The sequence below is a fragment of the Pteropus alecto genome, unplaced genomic scaffold (genome assembly GCF_000325575.1).
Source record: "Pteropus alecto unplaced genomic scaffold, ASM32557v1 scaffold61, whole genome shotgun sequence".
Classification (NCBI taxonomy): domain Eukaryota; kingdom Metazoa; phylum Chordata; class Mammalia; order Chiroptera; family Pteropodidae; genus Pteropus; species Pteropus alecto.
This window is the reverse complement of record NW_006434835.1, coordinates 9,714,339-9,729,694: the sequence shown is the minus strand read 5'-3', so window position 1 is coordinate 9,729,694 and position 15,356 is coordinate 9,714,339. Positions and strand designations below refer to the sequence as shown.

The 15,356-nt window shown below is 40.4% G+C and overlaps 1 protein-coding gene across 1 annotated transcript in view; it reads right to left on the bottom strand.

The window, feature by feature from the left end:
- The window catches only part of KCNS3 (potassium voltage-gated channel modifier subfamily S member 3), a 1,465-nt gene extending 1,143 nt beyond the window's left edge, over positions 1-322 (bottom strand). Inside the window, 2 exon segments of the mRNA XM_006927140.1 lie at position 1; positions 3-322. The exon segment at position 1 is cut by the window's left edge and continues 1,143 nt beyond it. Coding sequence (XP_006927202.1) covers position 1; positions 3-322 — 321 coding nt within the window.
- Between the last annotated feature and the right edge of the window lie 15,034 nt (positions 323-15,356).

Below are 15,356 nucleotides of genomic sequence, written 5' to 3'. Positions count from 1 at the left end.
TGCCCCAGTACTCGATCTCCTGGCAGAACGAGAACACACACAGCTCCTCCATGACATGCAGCTTCCCTGTGTAATAAAAATTCAAAACATATCTGAACAGAGAGGGGTTCCGATCGAAATAGTACTCTTTATCAGCCACACTGTAGTCATCACACAGCTCCAGAATCGCCTCCTCCGAGTGGCAGGTGAGCAGCTTTCCCAGTCTGGTGTGTGGAAACCGCAGGAGGGTGCTCTGGTTGACAGACTGCTTAAAGCCCCCCACGTTCAAGTTGACAAGTTCCTCGTCTTGTCCAGGGCGATGGAAAAACTCACCAAACACCATGGTGGATACGGGAGGCAGAGAGCTGGCTGGGAAGGGAGACGAGGAAGTTCACGTTGCACCTGGAAGGAACACAAGATGGCATTAGCACGGATCCATCCGTGGGCCTTGCCAAGCGTATTTTTAATGTGCCCTTATCAGGATGATGGGCTACATTAAAAGCAAAAGCAGGAAATGAAATAAAAAGGGATACAGCATTACTCATTTTGACTAAAAAAAAAAAAATCAACACAAAACAGATGTTTTTTCAAAAGAAAACATCTGGGGTTGATAAATCCATTTTTTTAGGGGAAAAAAAAGTGCCATATAATTTTTACGAACACTAATTCTTGTTTCTCTATTTATTAGGCATCTAAAATTTACTTCTCAGCACCCCCAAAGCAATGTGTTTAGGATGACTGACACAATACAAGCATCTCCAGTCTCAACCTTGAGGCTCCCATGTTTGGGAGTGCTGAGTTCAGAGGTGATAAGCCAGCTGCTGCCCAGTTCGTAGCTCATCGCTCCCTGTCCCTGAGGCTCGGTCACATACCCTCAGAAACAGCATTCTCCTCTGCTCTGTGCCTCACCCCCAACCCACACATCACGGGGGTCTCAGCTCAGCTCTTACAAGAGAGGTATGTTTCACTCCTTTAAGAAAAAGCCTTGTTCCCTAGGTTTGGATGTGGACAATCAAAAGGATATAATTATCTCCCTGTCCTTAAGTACCCTATATCTTAAAGATATCGTTACATTCCACGGGATGGTGTTTCAGGTACATCCACAAAGGAAGAAACGGACTAGGGAAACCTTTTTAAGTTAATTGCACTATCAATTTCCTGACGCAAACACTGCTCCTCTCCACTGCTTCCCTCCCCTCCCAGATCCTCTCCCACACACTCTCAATCCAGGGTATTCAAGTTTATACCGGCCCAGCACATTTAATCTTGACACTAACCAGGGTGTACCAGACCCATTTCTCAGAAAGAAAATAATAGATTTTGACCATCGTTCAATATGATGCTTCCACTGAACAGATGGTGCTGTAAGAGAAGGGGAGGAGATTTTCCCACGAGCTGACCAACAGGAGGAGAAGGAATTCTCACCAACGGGTACCAAAATGTGTGCAAAAGCGACATCGCAAAAGCGATCACTCAATGTCATCGATAGGTTCTGTAACGTTAAGTGAAATGACATATAATGAAACCAACTTTACCATAGGTTAAATTGAAATAAACAAGAGTTAAGTTCCTGTGGCACCTCATCACCACTATGACAAAATGGCATCGAATGGTATGCTGAGACTCAAGGACCTGCTGTATAACAGTCTGAAATGACTATCCTGTAGGCAAGACCACTAAACAATCTTAGTCAGTGAGTGAACATGGTTGTATTTGTGACTATGACTTAGAAAGACCCCATTGGCAGCAGGGCGGAAGACTGCTAGGGGGACAGGGTGGGGCCAAGGAGACAGGGCTTTGATAGAACAGGTGACAGGAAGTGAGAGGACCCAAACTCATATAGCAGTGATGCATATAAAGAAGAAGTGATAAATTTAAGGCAAGTTCATAAAGGAGAATTGGCAATGTTGGTGATTGACTGAAAACAAGGAACAAGGAAGTGGAAAGGCTAAAGGGGGGTGTATTTTCTATTCTACATGAGTGGTCAGATGGTGACATCATCAGAGGAGGCAGCAATGTTGGAAAGGAATTTCTTGTCCCTTATGTTTATAGAAAACCAGGGCTGTAGGCAAGACAAAAGATTCTTCCTCTGAAAAGGACACACTAGAAGACGCAGCCTTCTGCCATCCGCCCCGGGAGGCAGCTTACAGTCATAAAGAATGCATGGGCATCTGCTCCCCAGACGCCAGCACTGAATGTGCTTCATAGCATGGCCTGACACACCACTTAATAGATATGCTCACAACTCCAAAAGACTTGATTTTTTTCCAACTCTTGCTTTCTATTTTTAGTTGGATGTCTTCTCTGAAGGACCTAAATAAGAGCCATGGCTTGGTCCAAATGTTTACGGAACTTTAGCTCTCTGAAAGCAGGCTTATGCTCATGGCAAGGATGGGAGTAAAATGCTCCAAGGAGCTAGTTTTAGCTGAGCTGACATTAAGACTTTAATGGATGTTATCTTCTGGTGGCTTATTTTTCATCTCCTTGGCTCTCCTGAAAAGCCACAGTGATAGAAAGCCAGTGTCTGCCTCCATGATACTATCTGTGTAAGTTGGTCTCATAATCCTTGGGCAGGTAATCCATTTACTAATCATACTGCAGTCATTTCTCTAAAAAAAAAACACTATTATCACCCATAATATTAGTCTTCCTGCACTGTCCTCCTGGCTTTTTGCTCACCCCATGCCAGTGAAAGAGCCCATTATGCGGTCCCTTAATTCCATGAGGTCTAATAGTAAAAGCAACATGCATCATAAAACCAAGGGTTCTTTGTGGGGTTTTCAGAAGAGAGAAGAAGGAACGCATCTCTGGATCAGATCCGTTGCTACAGCTCAGAGGTCAAGCTGAGCTTCTCCAAGTCACAGTAGCCGGAGTGTACTGTTGGTTTCCTAGGTTGTGTCTGTCCCACAGCAGGTGACAGGCAGGGAAGGAGAAACTTCCATCTCTACAAACCGTAGTGAGGGTCCCTCACACACAGACAGGCTCTCGCCAGTGTAAACATTCCTTATGTCATTTGTCCCTCACAACTACCCTGAAATTTTGCAGGTGAGGAAGCAGGATCGGGAGAGATGAGTGGGTATCATGCAGCTATTAAGGGTTAAAGCAGAGGCCCAAGTCAGGGCTCCTTATGCCAACCCCCATGCTCTCTACAGCATGCCGGCTCACGCATTCAAAGTGACACAAAAAAAACCCAGACACTGAACATCAATACTTCCAAGATTCCTATATTCAGGCCAGCATTTATTTAACTGCCATTCATTCACTCCTATTCAGGAAACATTGACTAGCTCAAAGGTAATCTATACTTCTTTACATATATTACTTATGTATTTTATATATTTATATATATTAATTGTATATTTGTATATTATTAAATAGTAAATATACATTTATATATGAAGGTATATATATATAAAGGTATGTACATATGTATGTATAAAGTGAACTATATATGTACTAAATAAAAATATGAATCAATTCCTCTATAAGTGGGCAAACTGTCTTAATTCTGACTCAAAATATATATAGAAAAAAAAACAAAAGAAATAAAATTTATTAGGTAAAAGCAAAATAATTTTTATGGGAAAACATGCCTTAAACAGAGTTAAAAAAAAATACAGGAAAAAAAAATTTGCCACTTATATCACAGACAAGAAGTTTATATGCCTAACATATAAAGACCTTTAAGTAGAGAAGAAAAAAAGCAACAACAATAAAGAAAAATGGACGAGCTATGAATAGGCAGTTCACAGAAAAAAATTCAAATGAGCCTTAAGACAGGAAAAAAATGCTCTGCCTTGAACATCATAAGATAAATGCACATTAAAACTATGCTGAAGTAGCATATTTAATCTATCTAATTGGAAAAAATCCGAAAATTGGACTATACCCAATTAACAAGTCTGTGGGGAAGCGGGCATCTCACACATCGTAAGTGGGCATGATTATGGGAGGAATTTGGCAAAATCTAGCATAGGCATTTACCCTTTCACCCAATAGTCCTCTTCTAGAAATCTCTCACAAAAAGAGACAGGCAAAAGTTAAATACATTGGCATAATCAGAAACAATCCAAATATCCATTAATAGAGGATAGGCTGAATAAACTATGGTCTATCTCTCTCTCTATATATATGCAATGAAGCGATTTCTGGGATATATTAGTTAAGTTGGGGGGATATCTGTGTGTGTGTGTATATATATATATATATATACACATACACACACACATATACACACACAAACACACATGTGCTTATGTTAAAAAAAAAAAAACAGTAGAAGGAAAAACCAAAAATGAATAAAATGCTTCCATCTATGGGGAAAAAAAGAACAGGAAATTGGAGACAGTGTTGGAAGCTGGACTTAGGAACCATGTAAATGTTTTAAAATTAATAAAAATAAAAGTAAATAAAAATTAAAAAGACAATCCCCCAAATTTAATCTTACTGTGTATTAACTTGGTCATTGACCTCAGGAAGATTAATCATTTCAAGGTTTTTTAAACATAATAATTTGACTATACATCTCTAGTGGGATATACCCTAGAATAAATAAATATGAGAAATCTTAAATTTTTTTATTATTATTATTGATATAATTATTCTGAAACTTTTATACACACACAGGGTAAAGTAAATATAATAAAGGATTATGTTAATGTTATTAAGAACCCCCAAGATTTGGGGTGTAAGATAAAAAAATACAAATACAAAAATCAAAGAAATTAAGTAAAATCCTGTGACCCTAAATTTAAAATGAGAATATCAATATGAATTCATGTTTACTTTTTGTTAAAAAATAATATCTTATTTCCACTGAAAAGGCCCAGAACAAAATGGCCAACTAGAGTGGATGCTGTGGAGCATCACATAGATCCCCTTTAGGACTGAGACATTCCCTCTCGCACCTGCTGGGAGTGTTAATAGCTAAGGGCTCTCAGTTAAGTCCCTCTTTGGGAACCACCCTCAGCCAAGAGAGCTGCCTCACTCAAGGTCACACTCACTCCCCAGTCTATCTCACATCCGATGATTTATCTATGAGGGGGCTATCAAGACCCAGCACCCTTTTTTCAAGGTAGATAATCCTGCTCCAAAGCTCCCCATAGGATCAGCTGAGGTTCCTGTTACAACCTCATCAGAGTTCAATTCTTCTCTTTGACCAACCCTACTTCCTTCATTTCCTTCCCTTCTTTCAGGTGTTGATCCTGAAGGCATCTCCCAACAAATTTCCTCCACATAAATCTCTGTCTCAGTCTATTTCTCAGGGAACCCAACTGAAGACACACACCCAGGAAGAATGAACATCCTGAACTTGTGCAAACTGAGGCATCAAAATACAATTTCTCACTAAAAGAACAAGGACTCCTTGGAGAAATAGCCAATCCCAGATCGGATGCAAGAAATGTACAAGATAAGCCTGGAATATCTTGTTATACCAGAAAACAAGGAAGCTAACAGCAAGATCAAAGGTAGAGTTAAAAGGAATCAGGGCCAACTTAAGGAGACTCCCGCTGGTCAAATATGGAAAATTTGTACATCAAAAAGAAAAAGAAATCTTTAATGCACTGAAACATATTCAGTATGTTAAAAACCCTAAGTTCTTAGTAGTATTTTTTAAAAAGAAAAAAAGAAATCACCTTTGGAGGGTAGTAGAGTACCAACGCATTATTTCTAAATCTGAGAAATATAGCAAAAAATCAAACATTTATCCTGCATGAATTATATCTTATGAGAACCATGTAGTAGTTAATAAGGAAGATTTTTCTTTATAAAAATATGGCCAATAATTCAAAAACAATAATAACAGAAACCATTAAGATGGTACACTAGGGAATATTTATTTAGGTTAAAAAACACAAACAGGTTGAAAGTAAAAGGATGAAACTATAGTCAAAATAGAGTAGGAGTGACTACACTGATGTCACACAAAATAAAACTTAAGACAAAAATTGTTACTAGAGACAAAGCGAATTTTATAATAGAAGAGTCAATCCATCAAGAAGACATAAGAATTATAAAGAGACATGTACCTAGCAATAGAGCTCAAAAATACTATCTCTATTTGCAGAGGACATGATTATGTATACAGAAAAATCCCATAGAATTCACATATAAAAATTTTAGAACTAATAGATAAGTTCAGCAATGTTGCAAAATACAAAATCAGTATACAAACACTAATTGTGTTCTATAAAACAGCAATGAGTAAACACAAATATGAAGTAAAGAAAACAATTCCATTTATAATAGCATCAAAATGATATTATTTAGAAATAAATTTAACAAAAGTGGTGCAAATTCGTACACATGAAAACTACAAAATACTATTGAAAGAGATTACATAACACATAAATAAATGGAAAGACATTCCATGTTCATGGATTTGAAGACTTACTATTGTTAAAATGATAAAGCGCCCCCAAATTAATCTATAGATTCGGCACAATCCTGATCAAAATATTAGCTGCTTTTTTTTTTTTGTCAGAAACAGACAAACGATCTAAAATTCATATGGAAATGTAAGGGACCCAGAATAGCCAAACAATCTGGAAAAGAAGAATAAAGTTGGATACACATACCTCATGATTTCAAAACTTGCTACAAAACGAGATCAAGAAGAGTGATACTGGCCTAGGACAGTCTGGTAGGTCAAGGCTACAGAACTGAGAATGCAGAAATAAGTCCATATCTATCTATGGTCATCTGACTCTTGACAGGGTGTCAAGACAATTCAATGGGGGAAGAATAATCTTTTCGATAAATGGATAGCATTTGGATAGCTACATACACAATACAATTGAAGGGCCACATACGAAACAATAAAATTGGGTGTCTACCTCACACCATATACAAAAAGTAACTTAAAATGGATCAAAAATCTGAACATAGGTGTTAAAATTTAAAACTCTGATAAGAAAATGTAGGTATAAGTTTTCTCGAACTTGGATTAGGTAATACCTTCTTATATATGACACCAAAATCACAATAAAAGAAAAAATAAACTGGCTTCATCAAAATTAAAAATGTTATGCTTCAAAGGATACGACCAAGTCGAAGGACAAGTATCAAGAAGGTAAAAAGACAATCCACAAAATGAGAGAAAATATTTGCAAATCATATATCTGATAGGGGTCCAGTATCAAGGATAATGAACTCCTATAACCTAACAAGAAAAAGACAAATAATCTGTTTTAAAATGAGCAAAGGATTTCAATAGACATTTCTCTGAAGATATACAAATGGTCAAAAAATACCCAAAGAGATTTTCAACATCATTAGTCATTAGGAAAATGCAAGTCAAAATCACAATGAAATCCCACGTCATGCTGATAAAATGGCTATAATAAAAAAATAAAAATAATAGAAGTACTGTATCATAATACAACAAGTATTAGTGAGGATGTGGAAAAATGGGAATCTTATGCATTACTGGTGGTAACGTAAAATTGTGCAGCCATTGTGGAATACAATTTAGGCCCACTTCTCAAAAATTAAACATCACATGATTCAGCAATTGCACTCCTAGATATCTTCCTGAGAATTGAAAACAGATCTTCAAACAAAAACATGTGCATGATTGTTCATAGTAGCATTATTCATATTTTGGAAACAACCCAAATGTCTATCAGTTGATGAATGAATAAACAAAATGGTATATCTATTCAGTGGAATATTATTGGGCCATGAAAAGGAACTGATATATGCTACAACACAGATGAACTTTGAAAACATTACGCCAATGTAAAAAGCCACAGATTGTATGGTTTATGCAAAATATCCAGAATAGGCAAATCCATAGAGACAGAAAGTAGATTAACAGTTGCTAGGGGCTGGGAAGAAGAGAAAATGGGATGTGACTGCTAATGGATATGTGATTCTCTTGGGGGTGATAAAAATGGACTGAGAAAAATGTTTAAAAATTACATGATTGTACAACCTTCTGAATATATAAAGAACCACTGAATAATACATTTTAAAAAGGTAAATCTTACTGTAAGTGAAGTATAGCTCAGTAAAACTACTATTTAAAAAAAAAAAAGGATTTCAGCTCATGAAGAAGGAATGATAGAATTAAAATCTAAGAATTTTGCAACTCATAATGAAGTAACGGATTTAGGCACTGATCATAAATGGCCTCCAAAACCAGGATTAAACGCTGATGGGGAATTTTATAACAAGTAGGGCAGAGTAACAGAAGATCTGAACCCACTGAACAAGCCTGATGTGTCAAAAAGAGACAAGACATAATGTGCTTCCTGATGGAAGTGTATACACAATTCTGCAATATTTCAACCCTCCCCACCTCCCAAAAGGCTTGAAGTTAATCTAGACTCTAGATCTACCAGCTGAAATCGAATAGAGATTTTTTTTTTTAATGTTCAAGGGCACTGTAGAAATGCAATCAGTAAAATCCAGACTGTGGGAAACAATACAAGACAAATGACATGGACCAAATAAGTGGCTTATCAAGTAGATCCAATGTGTGGGCTTTGTATGCATCCTGATTCTAACTAGCCAAATGCTTAAAATAAAATGTGAAAATCAGGAACATTTGAACACGAACTAAACACTTGGTAACAAAAAAGAATTATTGTTACTTTGTTCAATGTGCTAATGATATTACAATTATGCTCTTTAAAAAAATCATTATCTTTTGGAAATATGTACTAAAATTTTATGGATAAGATTATGCCAGCTTTGAAATTCACTTCAAAATCATCTGTGGAGGGCAGAGTGAGTGGGACGACACTGACCACGCAAGATGGCCATTAATTGATAACTATTGCAGCTGCATCATGGGTACAGAAGAGTTTACTGTATTAATCTATTTTCGCACATGTTAAAATTCATCATCAAAATGTTTTCAGAAAAATTTACTAAGCGCTTTTTGAACCATACACTATGGTAAGTGCTTTCATATACACTACTGTTCACTTAATTCCCAGTAAATTGTGCAGTACCTGAACACTCCTAGGGATGAAGTATCACTGAATGAATGAATCATTTCCTTCAATTCTCCAACAGTCCTCCCATACTGCAAATAGGGAAAACGGAGGCTCAGAGTTTAGGCAACATTATCCAGTTTCTATGGGGCAGACTCTTTCTGCTATGCCTGAAACATGAGGATTTAATTTTTTTCCAAAAAACAGGATGAAAGAGGGACTGGCTAATCTTTCAATTTACATATTTTATGAATCTTCTTCAGTAAAGAATGCTGTGCTCTTTTTGTTGCTGTGGATACAAAAGGCATTTGGCCACAGGGTACAAAAATCAACTACTATTTCCACTCTCTTCCTCACTGCATCAATCCCCCTACCTACTATCAACCCAGGTCACTCATGCTGAGAACACTATATACCGTATTTTCCCACCTTGTGCCTCTTGGTGTTTGTAAGATTGAAAAGAAAGACAAAGATGTCAAAAGTCCAAAATATTCACTGGCAGCTTCAAAAAAAACCTGCATCGATCCACTTCTAAGTGACACCCGTAAAGCCTTTTCAAAGCCATTAACCTCTTACCTCTTTCTTTGCTTCTTGCTCCCACATTCACTTGGAAAATACTCTCAAAACTGTCTTTTCAAGGCTGGCACATATGCACGCAAACATGTGCACCAGTGGCTTTGACATGCATTTGCTTTGCTCAGAAAAGTATAACAGACAAAGTCAGTGTTTTAATTGGGCAGAACCATCTTTTTAAATCAATTCCATAAATGTAAAAGAAAACCTAGATTGCTTTTCCCTTCCCACTTGTCCAAAATCTACATTAGTCCTTTTATCAAAGAAAAAGCGGGGAGGGTGGCATTTTTCTGCATTGACACCGACATCTTTTGGAACGTTCTTCTAAAGAAGCTATCTTTCATTCTATTTAATTTTTTAATCATTTATGTTTTTAAAAATGGTAAGTCATGCTAAATTCTATGTCTTGCCATGTCATGTAAGAATATTCCAAATAAAACCGAGCCGACATAAAAATAATTGAAAATCTAAACTCAATCCTCACCATGGATTGGCCTCCCTCCTCCCACCAGGCACCTTCCCCGGTGACGATCTCTTACATCAAGCTCCTGGTGCATTGGCACAGGTAATGTGCAGGGGAAGCACATCAGTGATGAGCCAGAGAAGAGCAGAAAGTACGATGCAATGTCGATGGCATTGCATAGTCCACCCTGACTGTTGATTTGGAAATGGAGATGCTAGTGGTCCTTGGTTTAGATGTTCACGAATCTGAGTGCTTTTACAGGAGCTAAAATAGTGCAATCCTGAGTAAGAAATAGCTGCTAATGAGACATCTAGAAGGGCATGCCCGGAGCCAGAGTGCAGAACACACAGAACCTCAAAGAGCCTTCTGGATCCGAGTCTTCTTTTCCAGGGATCGGCATCCCCTGAGCCATTCCTCCAGTAACCTTCCGAGTAGCTCAGCCCAGCCCAGTGAGGGAGCTTCACGTGTGAGTCCTACTGGCCAAAGAGATAGCAAAGAAACCCCCTCCTTCGTCTGCTCCACCACTGACCCGTTCTGACGGCACAGGCACAGCTGACAACATGTCAAGGACACAGGTCCGAGTAGTTCACTAGGGCCCCAAGTCACCCTAATTCAGAACATTAATAACCTAAACCCAACTTTTAAATGTTGAACTGAACGAAATGAACCCACCAGGTCCCCTTATCCACGCTGAACTAAAGAGAAAAGGCTAGGACTCCGAACGCTTGTATTTGAGTTGCCACTTTCCAACTACATGACCTTGGGTCATGACCCTTATAAGATGACAAACACAGCTTGATGGTAAATAGCAAATGCAAAAGTCTTTTGAAAGCACAAAGCAAAGACTCATGTGAAACTTATTCCAAAAATAAGAGACTGAGATAAAAGTACCTCTGCCTCCCCCTTCCCGCCCCTACTCCACTCCCTCTCTTTCTCCCGCCACCAAGCACAGTCATACTAGAGTTGCATTCATTCCCTCTGGACCTCTATTTAGTGTGGCTACTCCTCTCTCAAAACTCCAGGGGTCCCTGTAATTCACACAGCTCATCTCCACATCTCCAAGCTGAGGGCGGCTCAGAAGGCGGAGTGAGCCAAGTAGCCAAAAATCAGTCCTATTTGTAAAAAAAAAAAAAAGAAGAAGAAAAGAAAAAACAAACAAAAAAATCACAGACAAAAAATTTTCAACCAGAAACAGGAAAAATGTGAACTTTGCCAGAAGAGGGGGGTCTTAACTCCGTGGTAGGGCACCTCGTCACATCTCCATCACATGGAGGAACCCATATGCAAATGAGGAACCCACAGACAAATGGCTGTCGTGGTGATGCTCCAGTGTCCAGGGAGGGAGTGTGGGAGAAGTTGAATACACCTAGGCCAAATTAATAGTTCTCCCTCCCTGCCGCTCCCCCACCCCACTGACTTTCCCCCACAGACCTTCAGGTGTGCTTTCCTTGTAGCACCCACCACAAGATATCATGTGTTTACAGTTCTTCTGAGCCCGACAAGTCTGACCATTGATGTCACTAGACTCTAAGCATTTCCATAGATTACGTATTGTCATCTCCACAGCCACAGCCGCTGATGCTAACTGCTGCCCACAGTCTAGTGGAAGATGCTCCCTTTCATCTGGGAGAATTAACAAAGGAAGGCGAGAATGACGAAAACGAAGGTCAGACACCAGGGAGATCATTCTGGTGGTAAAACCTACTGGGCAGTTGGGGCAGTAGGTTTTTTTGTTAAAAAGGTAGCTTTTTAACAAAAGCTATCACTGTTTTTGTGAAAGAGTTAGCAGAATGATCTAGAACAGGTGTGCCGAAGTGAGATGCTTCCAGCGGCAAACAAGTCATTTAAACAAATGGAGGGGTCTGGTTGGGGACTGGTGAACCATCCACACTTGTCTAAGAGGCGGAGGCTACTCGACACCACACTTCCCCGTGGGAACAGTGTAGATGTACATTTCAGTGTTCCAGGAGAACCAGAAAATTTCGGGGTTCTTGTAGAATATCTCAAGTTTAATTGGACTTAATGTCAACATTATATGGCACAAACAAAAATGTGTCTCTAGGCCAGGTACTTCCGCTAAGCCCTCAGTCTGTGACCTGAGCCAGATTCTTACCCACCTCAGCTCCACAGAACGGATTTTAAGCCAGACTGACTCAAATGGACAGAATGAAATCTTGTCACAAAAACAGCAGTGTTTCTGCCTCAAGTCTGAACTACAAATGTCAAAAGAGGGGCTGGGCAATGAGAACTGCAGAGCCTTCCAAAGATGGTCTGCCGTGTCCCCCAGAATGACTTCCACCTACTCCTCCAGGCTGACACTCTCTCTCCCCTTCGGTCCTCTGCCCCAACTGCCCAGTAGATTTTACCACCAGAACGATCTCCCTGATGACTGACCTTCGTGTCTGTCACTAAACTGTAGGATTCATGCTCCCCTTCCTTTGACAAATGATGGTGCCAAAGAAAATGTCAGAGAGGAACTCTTACCCTCGTGGTGTTGATGTAACACACTCTGCCGTCATCCTGCTTGGCGGAACGTCCATCATCATCCAAGAAGCTCCGCCTTTCTGCCCCCGCTGGAATGTGTGGTCCGCATGGGCATTTAGTGGCCAAAAGGAAGAGAAATACTATGCTGTACGAAGCAATCGCTGGGAATCAATCTCACCTGCAGGAGAAAGCATGAGTCAAGTTGTAACTCCAAGTAGAAACACACCCAAGACATCCAATCTCCAAGTCGGCACAAGAGCACTTTACTGATCCTCCCCGTATCTTAGACCCCATCCAGCTCAGGGGGGGGCTGGTCTTTTCCCCCCACGGAACCATCGCTCCCACTGGACACGCGGATTGAGAGACATCGTCATGAAGCCTCAGGATTTACAACCGCTCTCAGGCCCAAGGACTCTCAGATCTTGACTGTAGTGGACGCTTGGGGCATCTCCACTGAAGCCAACAAAACATCCAGAGATAAACCGAGGCACACGGATGAGCACTGCAGTCATTCACCTCCCACAGTTTCTTTCAGGAGCTTTGCCCTCCCACCTAATTCATCAAGGATATACTCATAAATCTCCAATGAATACATTTTAATCCATCCCAGAGACCAAGTTCTGCGTGCACCCGCCCTAATAGAATTAACACTGCTGCTCTAATTTAAAATCGATAGGTTTCAAAGGCTGGCCGAATTCGATTTTGCTTTATTTGTTCATTGCTATATTTCACAGATGAGAAATGACTCTATGGGCTGGATCTGAGTCCTCTGGTTAATGAAGGTGTGTGGTGGCGGGGGGCGGGGGGGAAGTTGTATATAGAGGGAGAATTTAGTTCGTATCCAAAACAAATAGAAGGACAAATTTCAATTCTCTCTCTGAATAAAATAAAGGAAGCGAAAAAATTCAGTTCCCAACAAGGTAAGCCTTACCTCATGTCGATGCATTCCCAAAGCTTTCTACTAGTCTCTAAGCATCCATCCATTGATTTTCATGTTTTCCAATCAATGCCAGGTCCAAAGGAGTAGAGTTTCGGGAGGGAAAAGAAAAGATTGATTCTGAGCTTCTGAAAGAAAATGAAAGAAGTGCCTCTGGCTCTGTCAGCCACTAGGCAAGGTTCATTCTAGATTACGATCTGCAGAGCATGATGCCAGAGGCAGGAGGGTTAAGAACGAGACTGGTGCCTGCCGCCCCTCTCCACTGACGTGCGGGGGCCACAGATCCAAAACCAAATATTAAACAAGTAACTGGTGTCCGTCCTACCAGCATCAAGGAATGGAGAGGGACAGCCGGTGCCAACGAACAATGGGCAGAGCCATCCTTCAGTGATTTTCTACCTCCAATAGAGTTGATAAGGAGAAATGTTCCAGAAAAAAATTGCCTCTCCATCCAAACTGAACTTCTGAGATAAAATTCTTGGCAGAAGAGTTAGAGAAATCTCAACAGGGCTAAATAGAATCACTTCAGGAGCTAAAATCCTCCTCCCCCCGCCCCCGCTTCCTCCTGCAAGGCCTCCCGGCCGTACGCCACTGGGTCAGCCTCAGGTGTCTGTGCTCCAGCCAAACAAAGACACGCTACTGCACCTTTTTAAAGGATGCAACACACACGTGTAGTCTTCCTTCCCCTGTTTTCCCAAATGTAGCACATTCCAAGGGAAGGTAAGACTAATCTGGCTGGGAGAGAATTAATTAACTGCAAAGAGCTTTGATATGACTATATTAATTACCAAAACAAAAAGTGAACAAGTACTTAGGCTGTTCAGCACATCTAGAAGACACCCAAGCACTGCTGGGCACCAGCAGACAACAGAGGACCGGGCTGGCCCAGGGACAGGCTGCAAGGTTAGCCAGGTGTATCTGCTTTACAGAAACGGGTAGCTAGTGGGCCCTCCGTCAACATCCGATGGATGAATAACACCCCGGGCCGTCCCTTTCTCTCTCCCTCCACCAGAACGCAGAATTCTTATGCCTTGCCTCATTTCCATCACCATGTTTCCTGTCCAAAATACTGGATTTGGGAGGGAAAGTGTAATACCAGTCAATCTCTCTAGGTGTGAATTTATGTCACTTTACATCTCCTTAGGGCATTCACATTCTAAGTGTGACCTCTGCACAGAAAATAACTAGCTTTTTCTGAGTCCCTACAACATGTCAGGAACCTTCCCTTCTCTGTCCTCAACCACTGTAAGTAGTAAACGTTGTTATTCCCATTTCATAGCTGGGACTTCAAGGCTCAGAGAAGATACCTGCCTCAAGTCCCACATCTAATAAGTGCCAGGGCCAGGATTCCAATGCAGGTAGATCTGCCTGATTTCAATTCGCATAGAAAATCAAGATCCACTTTTAGTTGTTGGGGACAGTTAAGGAAGGATTGGGGGAGGTGGGCAGAACATGGCCCAAACTGGCAGGCTTTGGAGAAGAAAAATGTGCACATCCACTAGAGCCTCCCCTTGCTGCTTCCAAACCCCAGTAAATGTTTCTATTTCTCTGTGTTCCTACCACTCCTATGAGTGTGTGACTGTTCAGAAGAAGACAGTATCATTTGTGACTTAGCATTTAAACAGATTTCTGACTTTGCGGAGTGATTCAGCATGATCCTGGCAAAACACATCAAGTTCACCCAAGTGTTGCTAGTCCCTGTAGAATTCTTCTCTTCGCAAATAAAAAGGGAAACTCTGCACCATCCTTGCATGGCTATATTTCCCGGTGGGTTGATGACAGCATCCCAAACGTACAAAAATGACTGCCTCCATTATTGAAAGGGAAAAGGTGAAGATAAGGTGACATGTTGGACTCTTTCATCATCCAGACACCTGACATCCAATCTTGGAATAGAATGAGGACTATCAAATGGAAAGGCAGAGTACACAGGAGTGAAAATGACCCTGTACCCTTCTCCCAGGACTCAGAATCACAA